We start from the raw sequence: 12337 nt of genomic DNA, 5'->3' as shown, positions 1-12337 counted from the left end.
CTGGCTCCAAATGTTAACAATGCCAAACTTGAGAAACCCTGACAGCCCATTGAAAAATGTTAAAGGAAAGTTCAAGTTTCTGCTGGGATAAAACTAAAAATAATTTTGTGTTCTAAAATCTATATGGAAAGCATACATTTCCTTGTTATGGTCTTAAAATAATGTTCTTATTACAATTTTCCATTTTAGAAATTAAGCAGTCAGCATTTCCTTTAACTTGGGAGCCAGTTATTAAGTGGAAACAGTTGCCTTTCCCTTGTAATAAGTATATAGCACTTGGAATTTTTAAATTACTTTTCCTATTTTAGGTTTCACTGAAGAAACATCTTGGAGATTCATTGCACTTCTAAGATTTAATATTTACAACTAGGACTTGTCAGTCTTCTTAAAGATACATTTTGGAAATCAAAATGAAAGCTTTCTATGAAGTTTTAGAACAATTATATAAGAAGGTACTTGTTGGAGCTACACTTGAAAATGACAGCCATCATTACATCTTTTATCTCAACCCAGCATTTTCAGATCAAGATTGCTTAACAACCACCTCCTTAGAATGGACGGACACGTTTGGCATCCAGGACAAGGATCAGCTATCCTCTCTCAAGGTGGCTCCCATTTCTGTAGCACCTGTGCGTTTGAAGAGCACCTCTCAGATGAATGATGCCAGAGAAGTAATACTCCTTCAGTTAACAGTGATGGAAGTGATGATAACCAGGATATTGTCTGTCAAAACTGAGTTCCATGCAAAGGAGAAATACAGAGATATAATTAAAAATCTTTTAGAATCAGCTGAAGTCGATACTAAATTAGTAAGACATTTGTTTTTTATTTAAAAGACTAGGTATTTGAAATAAAAATTTTAAAAACATTCATAATGTTTAAATGTATTTGTTGTCCTGTAGATCTCTATGTTCCAAAATTTGGATAAATTGTTATCTCACATGGCTGCAAAGTGCCTTGCATTGCTTCTGTATTTCCAATTGAAAGAAAAGGCAAGATAAGTAATCAAATTATGTTATTTCTCTTACAGTTTCTTTAAAATTATTCTTTGTTATTTGATTTTATCCTTCAAATATTTGTATTAATAAAATGTTTGCTCACATAGTAACATATGTAAATCTATAAAAATTTAAGATTAGTCTTAAATATACTGTAAATCATCATAAATCAGATTCTTACCATGAGAGGTGGGTATCACATCAGAGAGTGCATTGCTTTCTTCAGATTCTCAAAGGATTGGGTAGACCTCTCCCCAGAAGAAGGTTTAGGAACCTCTACTTGAGAACAAACCCATTTTCACAGGTTTAATATAAACTCTGAGAATAGTCCTCAGCATTATGAAAAACAATGCAAACAAATTCAGAATGAGGTTTTTCTTCTACCTTTGAATTGGTTAATAAATCTAAGCAACTGCTGACTATCCAACTATAATCACTTTCTTAAAATAACATTTTTCTATATATAAAAACTGATATTCATAGTAGAAAACTTAGAATGTGAGACAAAACATAAAGAACAGAGTGAAAAGTACATATCAATCCACCACAGAGAGGTAACACTGCTAATATTTTCATGTTTCCTTTTGATTTTTTATTTCTATAGTGTATTAGATTTCTTGACCTAAAAATGTTAGAATATCTCTGTGCCTTCTTGTTTTACCATTTATTTTACTTTTTTGGGCAAATGAGTAAACAATGTTGTATATAGTTTTGTATATAACAGGTAATTTATAATTATAAAGAAAATATGGTATCATAACTACTACCTTTTTTCGTTTCTTTCTTGTAGATAACATTAAGTAATTCCTGGGTTACTTTTTGCCAAAAAAATCTTTCTGAATACTCTGAGAGTGATAAAGTAATATACTGCCTCTGGACTCATATAGCTGTAATAAAAGAAATCTTCAAAGATACATGTTCACAAAAAGCAGGTATAGATTACATTGACCCATAAACTATTGTCGTCTCTCCCAGGATCATTATGTTTATAATGAAAAATAAAACTTATTTTAAAACATCTGATCATTCTTAAAGTATGAAAAACTGATTCTCTTCCCATATTTCTTTGTTGAGGATAATCTTTTATAAAAGAAAAACAGTAAAAGGAAAAAAATAAAAGCTTTTCATTATTATATATTTCTTGCATAGTTCACTGTTGATATTTGTAAAACAAATTTTAACTGTGGTTATTAGCTGTTAATCTGCATATCCTCATTTGTTAATGTCAGAGGTGAACATTACAAATCTATTTTTTCATCTTATAAAGTGATATTTAGAACGAATTGTAAAATTGTGTTTTAAGAAGCCTTCATTTTTCCTGTTATTTATAATTACTTTTTTTATAATTGCAGAAATTCTAAAGGAGTTCCTGATTCCTTTTGAAACTGTTTTTGAAGTATTTTACAATTCCTTATTTTCTCAGCATTTTGAAAACTGCCAAGATACTTCTAAAATAATAAACAGCTTGATGTGTTTTCTGGAATTGCTTGAGCTTCTCATGGCCTCCAGAATCTACCTGAAGCTTTATTTCACTTGCCAGAGGATTTTATTTTTGAAACCATCTTGTGTGCTACAAGTTATTACCTGGCCTGTTCAGGCTTTTGTCAAAAGGAAGGTCATCATATTTATCAAAAAGTGCCTTCTCCATAAAGTGGGTGAAGACCTCTTTCGTGGATCTATGCCTGCCTTAATGCCGTCAGACTGTCATTTAGAGATGGACATGTTGGCTTTAGCGAATGCGGTTTTGCAAGCTGTGAATTTGGGGTTGTTGAAGACATTGTCTGTTCATGGAAAACCTTCCTTCTTTGGAGGTGATGAAATTCAGCCTGGATGTGAACATATCTCTGGTCCAGATCATGTGATCCTTAGAGCAGTGAGTTTAGTTATAATGAAAGCCTTAGAAATCAAGTTTCAAAATTGCACCTCAGCAAACGAAATGAAAGGTAATTCTCCAAACCCTTTTTTTATGCAAAGTAACATATAACTATTTACTTTAGTACAATAATTCATAATTATCAAATCTCAAGATTGGTATAAATTCCACTAATTTAAACTATATGTTATCCTAGTTATAATTTATTAAATTTTCTTCCAAAAAGGAATTGGAATTACCTTAAGAAACATGTCAGCTTTTTGTCGACTAAATGCAAAGCATAATAAATGATTTAGGTTTAAAAAAAAGTTGCTGTTGAGTCATCTCAAAGTAAGTAATAGATGTCAGTTCATATTCAAATATGTAGTATTCATATTATCCTTTATAAAACTAGTATTCCTACTAATGTAGATTATTGATGATTAGAAATTAAATTTAAACTAATGTATGAAAATTTGTATTGACAAACTGTTGCATGTAATTTCCAGGATGTTAATGAGTTCAAAGAAAGCCACATAAAGTATGATTTTCAGTTTTGATATTGGGGAAGACATGTTCTCCATTTCACTTAAGAAAAATGAGTAGTGAACATCTCGAAACAAGCAACATACAGAGCCAATGAAAAGTATAGATCATAAGCAGTGATTTCCCTGAATTGCTTTGGATATCATTTAGTGCTTAATAACTATACGTGAGTTATAATTCTATGCAGTTATAATTTACAACACTAGGTGGCATCTGTTAGATAATTCAGTTTTAAATTGCAGTTAAAACTCCCCAAAACCTTTTTGATTTCTGTGTTTAAGAATAGTACTTTGTATACTCTAAACAAAAAAAGTGTATTTTTCTGTTATTTTGAAGGTAAAATTATTTTTGCTTGGTTGCATTGTTGCCTCTAGTAACATAGCTGTGGCATCCAAATGAAGTGATCTCTATTGTCTACTCATTTATTTATATGCTTTGAGCAAGAAATCATGTCTCTTCATTTCTAAGAGACAGTTATTTGGCAGTTGTGGCAAATAGATCATCTGGTTGTACATTTTAAATGTGTGCTCTTGGATGAGTCACTTTTTTCCCCTGAGCCTCAGTTTCATCATTTGCAAAATAGAGATAATTCTTAGCTCAAGGGACTTTTTGAAAGTATAAATTATGATAATGTATTTTAAGGTATTTTAGACACTATGGACTTATATATAGGCAAGAGATTATTAATATATTCATAAACTGTTGCCTACACTTTGTATATTTTTTGAAGTTGACTTACAGAGGTTCATGTCTGAGTTATTGACCTTCCTAAAGCCTCACCTTCAGCCCTCTCTGCAGTTACACAATCCATGTGAATGGCTGTCTAGGGTCTTCATAGAACAGGATGATGACATGCTGGAGGCTGCTAAAGCATCGGTGAGCATCTACCTAACATTGACCAGGTTAGTATATTTTAAAGTCATTGTTGAACTGCATACAAGTCAGGAAAGCAGAAAACATTTCTGAAAATGTGCTGGGCATATTATTTACTTTGCATTGTTTGGGGGAAAACATCCTGTGCTTTCCTTATAAGTTCCAATTTCTTTCTTTCTTTAACCCTGACTTAAATGAAAAGAAGATTACATTTGTGTTACTGTGAGAACTTAGGCCATGCACCGTGGCTCATGCCTATAGTCCTGTTGTCCCAGTGACTCAGGAGGCTAAGGTGGGAGGATCACTTGAGCCTAGGAATTTGAGGCTGCAATGAGCTATGATTGTACTATCATGTTCCAGCCCAGGTGACAGGGCAAGATCCTGTCTTTAAAAAGAAGAAAACTTGGCTGGCTGGACAGATCTGGATTAGTAGAACTAACCTGGGATCTGAAAACATGGGTTCTAGTTTAGCCTCCAGTAAGTTAGTACACTTCTGAATCCTAATTGATGTTTAAGACCTCTTTTCATGTCTAAGACTTGCTTTTTTGTATTAAGCTTTAGTAAGATGATTTTTGCCTTTGTAAAGGTGAGTACAAACTTGTAAATAATCAAAGGAACTGTTCTCAATTTTCATTTTAATATAGTGAAATTTGGTCTGATGCTGTCTTGAGGCAAATATCTGAAATTAGTTATGAAGTTATGTTACTGATGACGTTTATACCGATTCTGTTTCTGCTTTATTAAAACAGCTGTACTTTGGGTAATATCTTCTTGTGGCAAATATCTATAATTGGTTATGAAGTTAATAACTGATGACCTTTTCCACTATTTCTGCTTCTGCTTTATTAAAACCCTAAAGTATTTGCTTTATTTCCATTTCTTTCTTGGCCTGGGAGAAAGGGATTTCTTACTAATGATCGGCAGTGCAGTATTGTGCTGCCAGTACTTATATTATGACACTGCTGGCAATGGCTGCTTTTAGACCCTTAAGTGTTTCGGGCCAATTTTCAAAAGGTTCTAATCAGGAACACAAAACTCCTGCATGTGATTTGAATTAGGTTCAAAAACAGTCAAATACAAATTCAGCCTGAAACACACATGCCTATAAGGGTTTATCTTAATTGTACTCAAAGTTGGCTTCTTACTCCTCAGGAAATACAAACGTTTGAATTTTCTTTATGTGTGAATTTCTCACTTTCTTAACTTCAGTTCAATATGTCCAGAGGGGCATGTACTCATGGTGTATGTATTTTTTTCAGTTGTATTAGTTAAGATTTTTTGGTTGTGAATGATAGAAGCCAACTCAAACTAGTTTATGTATTGGCTCACAACTGGGACTTCCTAAGGAGTCAAGTTGGCATCAGGTATAACTGTTTGTACAGAGACTCAAATCACGTCATTAACTATTTCTCTTTATCTCACAGCTCTGAATTCATTCCCAGGCATGGCCACCAGCAGGTCAAGGCTTACGTTAGCCTTATAGTTATAATCTTTCATACCACCAGCAAAAGTCCCAGGGGGGGGATCTGATTAGCCTGCTTGGGTCACAGAGTCTTATCATAACCAGTTATTATGGCCAGGAGCATGGGATCCTCTGGTCAGTCCAGGTCATATGTCCACTCCTGTTGAGGAGAATGAGGAAGAAGGTTTAGTCTCCAGCCCCATCTCACCACATGGAATTGGTTACCGATAAGAATGAGGAATGCTGATGTCGGAGAAAGGATGACAGAGGACTTTTATTGGGCAGACAAAAACTAGAACTGCCAAAGTCAGTGGACTTTCTTTTACTGAGTAAGATTTATTTAGAGTTTGTAGAGAAAGGAATGAGTTTCTAAATTTTTTTCTTTTAAGGTAATACATAGATTACAAAGTAATCTGATAGGTGAATTTATGGTATATGAATTATATGTTAAGACTGTTATTTTTATAAAAAGTCATTAATCTGAGTTCTCCATTGTCTTCATTTTTAGAGAATGTGAAGCTACTGAAAGCTTGACCCAAGAAAAAGAAATGTGTAAGCACCACACACATGAAAATGGCTACAATCCTCATTGTATTTTCTTATTCTTCTTAAAAAATATAGGTTTTGATTCTACAGTTCTTCTTGACTTTTTGATTTCATCAGAAACCTGTTTTCTTGAATATTTTGTTAAATATTTAAAATTACTGCAAAAAGACTGGGATAATTTTTTTACCATTTGCAAGTACTTTGATGCAGCTGAATCTAAATATGATGTAAATATTTGTGGTTGTGACTCCTCACTTGCCCAAGACAGAAGCACCAACCAAACGATACCTCATCGCTTGACTATTCTTGATAGTCATGTAAATGCTTGTGCTTGGGTCTCCTGGGCTTCGGATGCTGCTTCTGAACCACGGAACCAGGTTGTGATGTCCAAGGAGGCCCACATCATGCAGGCTCATAGTCTGTCTTCTCCCCAGGCTTCCCAAAGTCTGGTAGATTATGACAGCTCTGATGATTCTGAAGTGGACTCCACAAACCAGTGTTCAGCGAACAGTAAACAGACATCTTTACACCAAGAAGCTATTAAGAAAATTCAGGATGCAGCTGAGACAAGTAGGGATATAAAAGAACTTAGCCTAGATCCTCAATCAAGGCCTCTGGTTCCAAAACACTTTAATACTCCCTTCTCTGTTAACTGTGAAGTAGCCCCAAATAATACTGTCTTGAAAGTGGGAATATCTTACAGAACAGTAAAATGCTTCAAAGAGCTACAAGTTGCCATTTACCGTTTACAGAAGAAAAATCTTTTCCCATATAATCCAACTGCACTTTTGAAATTGTTAAAATATGTAGAGGCAATATGTAATAAAAGTATGAGCCCTTTGTAAAGCAGTGGCATATTATTTCCAGGAATTGTTTTTCCTTAGTATAAAATTAAGAAAATAAATTGCGCCTCAATGAGATAATAGCATAAAAAAAATCACCACAAAAAAATTTTCTAAGTAAAGTTCTTTTTGCCTTATTGGAAGCAGCCTAGTGACTGGAAAAGATACATCAAATGACAAGTCACTTGATATAGTTCATATACCACTCAAAATTTATGGCATTTCAAACTTATACAAAATTTGGGTTGATTATTATATTAGTTTCCTAGGGGTGTTGTAACAATTTGCCACATACTCAGCAGCTTCAAACACCTGAAATTTATTCTCTCACTGTTCTGGAGGCTAGAAGTCCAAAACCACGGTGTCAACAGGGTCATGTTCTCAAGGATCTGGAGAAGAATCCATCCCTGCCTTTTCTAGCTTCTGGTGGCTTCCAGCAATCATTAGTGTTCTTTGTTGTGTGACTGTATCATTCCAGTTTCTGCCTCGTGGCCTTTTCCCTGTGTGCATGTGTGTCCAATTTCCTTCTTATAAGGCCACCAGTCATTGGATTAGGGCCCACCCTAGTCCGTGATCACATCTGCAAAGAACCTATTTCTAAGGTCACATTCACAAGTTCTGAATGGACTTGAATTTGGGGAAGACACTAACCCAGTACAGTTATTATTTACCTCTGAGGTATTTAATAAGGTGCTATGTAAAAAATGTAAGATCTTAGCAGGTTGTTTGAGAAGTGATTATACATGGTCTACTCTGTGGACATGATTCATTTTAAAAAAATTTTAATCACTAGGTAATTTTCCTATTTAAAATTGTGATATGAGTAATTCTGTCTTTTTGAGGGAAAGCACTAAATTCAATTTTTTCTGTGTTTATTAGGTTTGTGTAATGTGAGTAGCACCTGTATTGTGCTGGTCTGTCATTAAAGCAATCTAAAATATCCTTAATATTTTCTGTAAATGATCCTTTTGTATTGAAATACAAGGAAGACTAAACCTACCAGACATTAAAATATATCTTAAGACTATGTTAATCAAAACAGTTTAATACTCAAGTAGAAGTAGAAAAATCAGTGTAACCGAATAGAGGATTGCTAATTAAAATAACAATGAGATAACCAATGTTAACCAAATAGAAATGCAAAGGTCAAAAAATTTGCACTTACCATACTGTTGGTAAGGATATGCACTGAGGCACTTTCTCATTTAAAAAACACATCAAAGAATGTGTGTTCAAGGATGTTCAATGCCAGATCATTTGTAAAAATAAAAGGCTAGGAATATGTGGTTAAGTTAGAATTTATATACTCAGTGGAATACTGTATACCTGTGAAAAGAATGAGTTGTATTCATGTTTCTGGATATGAAAAACCTCCAGTAAAAAGCAAGTAAATATACAGGGCTACCAATTATTTAGGAAAAGAAGCAGGGTAGGAGTAACACACACACTTTCATATATTTATGTATGCTTTTATTTATAAAATAAGAATATATAAAGGCCGGGCGCGGTGGCTCACGCCTGTAATCCTAGCACTCTGGGAGGCCGAGGTGGGCGGATCGTTTGAGCTCAGGAGTTCGAGACCAGCCTGAGCAAGAGCGAGACCCCATCTCTACTAAAAATAGAAAGAAATTATATGGACAGGTAAAAATATATATATAAAAAAAAAAAAATTAGCCGGGCATGGTGGCGCATGCCTGTAGTCCCAGCTACTCGGGAGGCTGAGGCAGGAGGATCCCTTGAGCTCAGGAGTTTGAGGTTGCTGTGAGCTAGGCTGACGCCACAGCACTCACTCTAGCCTGGGCAACAGAGTGAGACTCTGTCTCAAAAAAAAAAAAAAAAAAAAAAAGAATATATAAGAAAGTCATAATGGTTGCCTTGGGAGACAAGTCCAAATTAGTCTTGACTTCTCATATCTTTTTTGTACTCTTTTTAGCTGGGTGCATATAGTCATGTACTGCATAAGGACTTTTTGGTCAATGATGGACCACATATATACCACAGTAGTACCACAAGATTATAGTACCATACCTTCTCTGGTTTTAGGTATGTTTAGATACACAAATACCTACCACTGTGTTACAGTTACCTTCAGTATTGAGTACAGTAACATGCTGTACTGTAGCTTAGGAGCAATAGGCCATACCAGGATGTGGGAAACCTGTGGCCTTAAGGCCACATGTGGCCCTCTAGGTCCTTAAGTACGGCCTTTTGGCTGAATACAAATTTTATGGAATAAGTCCTTTTGTTTTTATGAATATATTTTTGTTCATCTTTTATATTTTTATTTTTAAAATGAACAGATTTAAAATACCAAAAAATGAAATAAGTGTCAATGAAATAATCCTCCCAGATTGACTGGCACAATTAGAACTTCAGTAAGCCGTAAGGGCTAAATGATGGCTACTATGCTCACAATTTAGTTCTAACTTCCCCCACCTGACTGGCACCACTACCACATGAGTCTGGTTGGTGAAGTTTATGGGGGTCACATATGCCAGCTTTTGACAATGGTGCACTGTGTTTGTCTGAAGTGGAATTTGTGAATAGTTGCACAGCTCCACAGTATTTTTTAATTGTCTGCCTAACTCCATCATGTCAAAGAAGACCAAGAGAATGCTGAAGAAAGAAAACAGATTTTTTAATGAGGATTGGGAATTGCAATATTATATTGTTTCTGCTAAAGATAAGATGATTTGCTTGCTTTGTGATACTGCAATATCAATGCTAAAGAAGTTCAATGCTCATCAACATTATAGCACTGATAAGGACCATAAATATTTTAAATTAGAGGGAGAGGTATGAAAGTTTGTATTGCAGAAATTAAAAGATGTAAAGCAAAAGCAAAGACAATTCTTTCAAGTAGCAATAAGACCTGGAAATAATGCCACTGAAGCAACTTATAAAGTAGCTTATATACATATATTAGGAGGGAAAAGGATGCCATTCAGTGATGTAGAAATTGTGCAAGAATGCATTGTCGAAGTTGTAGGATGCTTAAACCCCGATAACATTTCAAAGTATGAACAACCGCCTCTTTCAAAGAAAACCATAACTGGTCAGCAGCATGAATTATCCTTCAACTTAACAGATCAACGTCATGCAATGCTTCAAAAGGAAAATGTGTATCATTGGATTGCTTTGGATGAATCAACTGATACTGCTGACTCAGCACAGGTATTATGCTTCATTTGGGTCATAACAGAAGATTTTCTTTGCCAGATAGAGTTACTCACTTTGGGCACTCTTGGGAACAGAACATGAGGAATAGATATCTTCAACAACTTTCAAGATAAATGTTGTGAAGTTGAACTGAATTTGGGAAATTCAGTAAGTGTATGTACAGACAGTGTACCTTCCATGACAGGAAGACATGAAGGGCTTATGCCCAGATAAGAAAAGTATTAACAGATCCAGATGCTCTCATTTTTTTCATTGTATCTTGTGTCAGCAAAATCTCTGTGCCAAAGCTACTTCTTTCAGTGACACTTTGCAACAAGTTATAAGTATTGTTAACTATATTTCTACAAATGCAAGGTAGCATTGTCAGTTTTGTAACATGCTAAGTTGAATAGTGAAATATTCAGTGTGGATTTGCCCTATTCACTCTAAAGTGTGTTGGATATCATCAAATGGACAGGTGTTAGCCAAAATTTTATCTCTGTGAGAACAGATGGTTACATTTTATGAAAAACAGAATCAGCAGTGTGAATTATTGAAAGAAGATTTCTATAAGAATGCAGAATTTCTGTGGGATATGTCAAAACGACTTGAATATTTCTTTGCAAGGTAAAACTAAGTCTGTATACGATATGTGGCAAAAAAAATCCAAGCATTTTGAAGAAAGCTATCTTTTTTCAAAACAATTCTTCAAAAGGAAATTTCAGATGAACATTTTCCCCAGTTAGCAAAGGACATTGATGAGCAAGATGATATATGCAAATCATTTGAAAAATACACTGCTGTTACAGAACAATTAATTGGAGAATACAATGAAAGCTTCACTGACTTTGAAAATCATGACATCATACTCAAATCACCATTTCAGCCTCACTTAGTTGATATCACCAAGGCATCTAAAGAACTACAGGTGGAATAGATTGAGCTCTCAGTAAATGACATTTTAAAGTCATGGTTTGATGTTTAAGACTTAAGGTCCAATTGAAAAATGGAAAAATGCAGTAGACTACCCAAACCTTTGGCAGCATGCCCCCCAAATCCTTTCTTTTCAATGACTTATTGCTGCGAATCTACATTCTCCTACCTAACCCAAGTCAAGACACCCTTAAGGTCACAAATGAGTGATGCCCATCTAGAGGATCAACTGAAACTGTGGACCTCCATGCTGCAACAAAATATTCAAATGCTTTCCAACAAAAACCAGAATTAACAGTCATTAAAAGGTTAGTTAACTTTAAAATAAAGTTTTCATTTTTTGAAATTATTAAATACATGGTAGTTAGATTTTTACAAAAGAATGTACATTTTTAAGTATATCTAATTGAAGCTTCTTGAATGTGGCTTTATTTGGTTATAGCTAAATTAATGCAGCTTTCCAACATGAAAAGGTTCCCCACCCTTGGGCCATACCATATATAGCCTAGGTGTATAGTAGGCTATGCTGTCTAAGTTTGTTAAGTACTCTATGATATTAGCACAACAATGAAATTGCCTAACAATGCACTTCTCAGAACATGCCCTGTCAAATGATGCATGACTAGTTTTTAATGAAAATAACTTTTTGAGAAAAGAAAAAAAAATGACTGTGTTCCTAAGGGTACGTAAATGTTGAATGCATTGTAACTCATGCTTATGCAGATGTGTTTTTGATTTGTGTTTCTCTATAAGGTTATAAAGGACCCATCAGCCCATTGTTATATGTAAAATGAGGAAAAAGCAATCTTACAGGTATGCTAAGTGTTGATATTTCAGAATCTCTACCTATATAACTGACTCTTGAGTGTAAATCAATTCATCACTCACCCACTAAGCCCCACTGTTGCTAGCAAAGTGGTAACTCTCCTTGGCCTTCCAGAGCATCCAAGAGCTGTTCTGAGTTAGGCCACAAAGGAACATGAAACTGATAATTTGCACAGTGAGTTCCCAGTGTACCCCTGAAAGCAGTCTCTGATCCCACCCCTTCTCCTAGTAAAAGCATATGGAACTCCAAGTGTGCACACTGTTATGAATCTAATTTATTTATTTTAACTTAAAGCGTAAA

General features: G+C 34.7%; 1 protein-coding gene across 2 annotated transcripts; it reads left to right on the top strand.

Moving 5' to 3' along the window:
- Positions 1-410: 410 nt before the first annotated feature.
- LINS1 (lines homolog 1) lies at positions 411-7122 on the top strand. 2 transcript variants are annotated; one of them, XM_069465792.1, is made up of 6 exons: positions 411-764; positions 903-992; positions 1789-1930; positions 2351-2941; positions 4235-4298; positions 6240-7122. In XM_069465792.1, the coding sequence occupies exons 1-6, from the start codon at positions 411-413 to the stop codon at positions 7120-7122; spliced, it is 2124 nt and encodes a 707-aa protein (XP_069321893.1). The 2 variants fall into 2 exon arrangements, with proteins under 2 accessions (XP_069321893.1, XP_069321892.1); XM_069465791.1 differs by having other exon boundaries at positions 411-809; positions 4127-4298.
- The last annotated feature ends 5215 nt before the right edge of the window (positions 7123-12337 follow it).

The sequence above is a fragment of the Eulemur rufifrons genome, chromosome 3, assembly GCF_041146395.1.
Source record: "Eulemur rufifrons isolate Redbay chromosome 3, OSU_ERuf_1, whole genome shotgun sequence".
NCBI lineage: Eukaryota > Metazoa > Chordata > Mammalia > Primates > Lemuridae > Eulemur > Eulemur rufifrons.
Note: the sequence above shows the minus strand (reverse complement) of the source record. Positions and strands in the feature narration are given on the sequence as shown.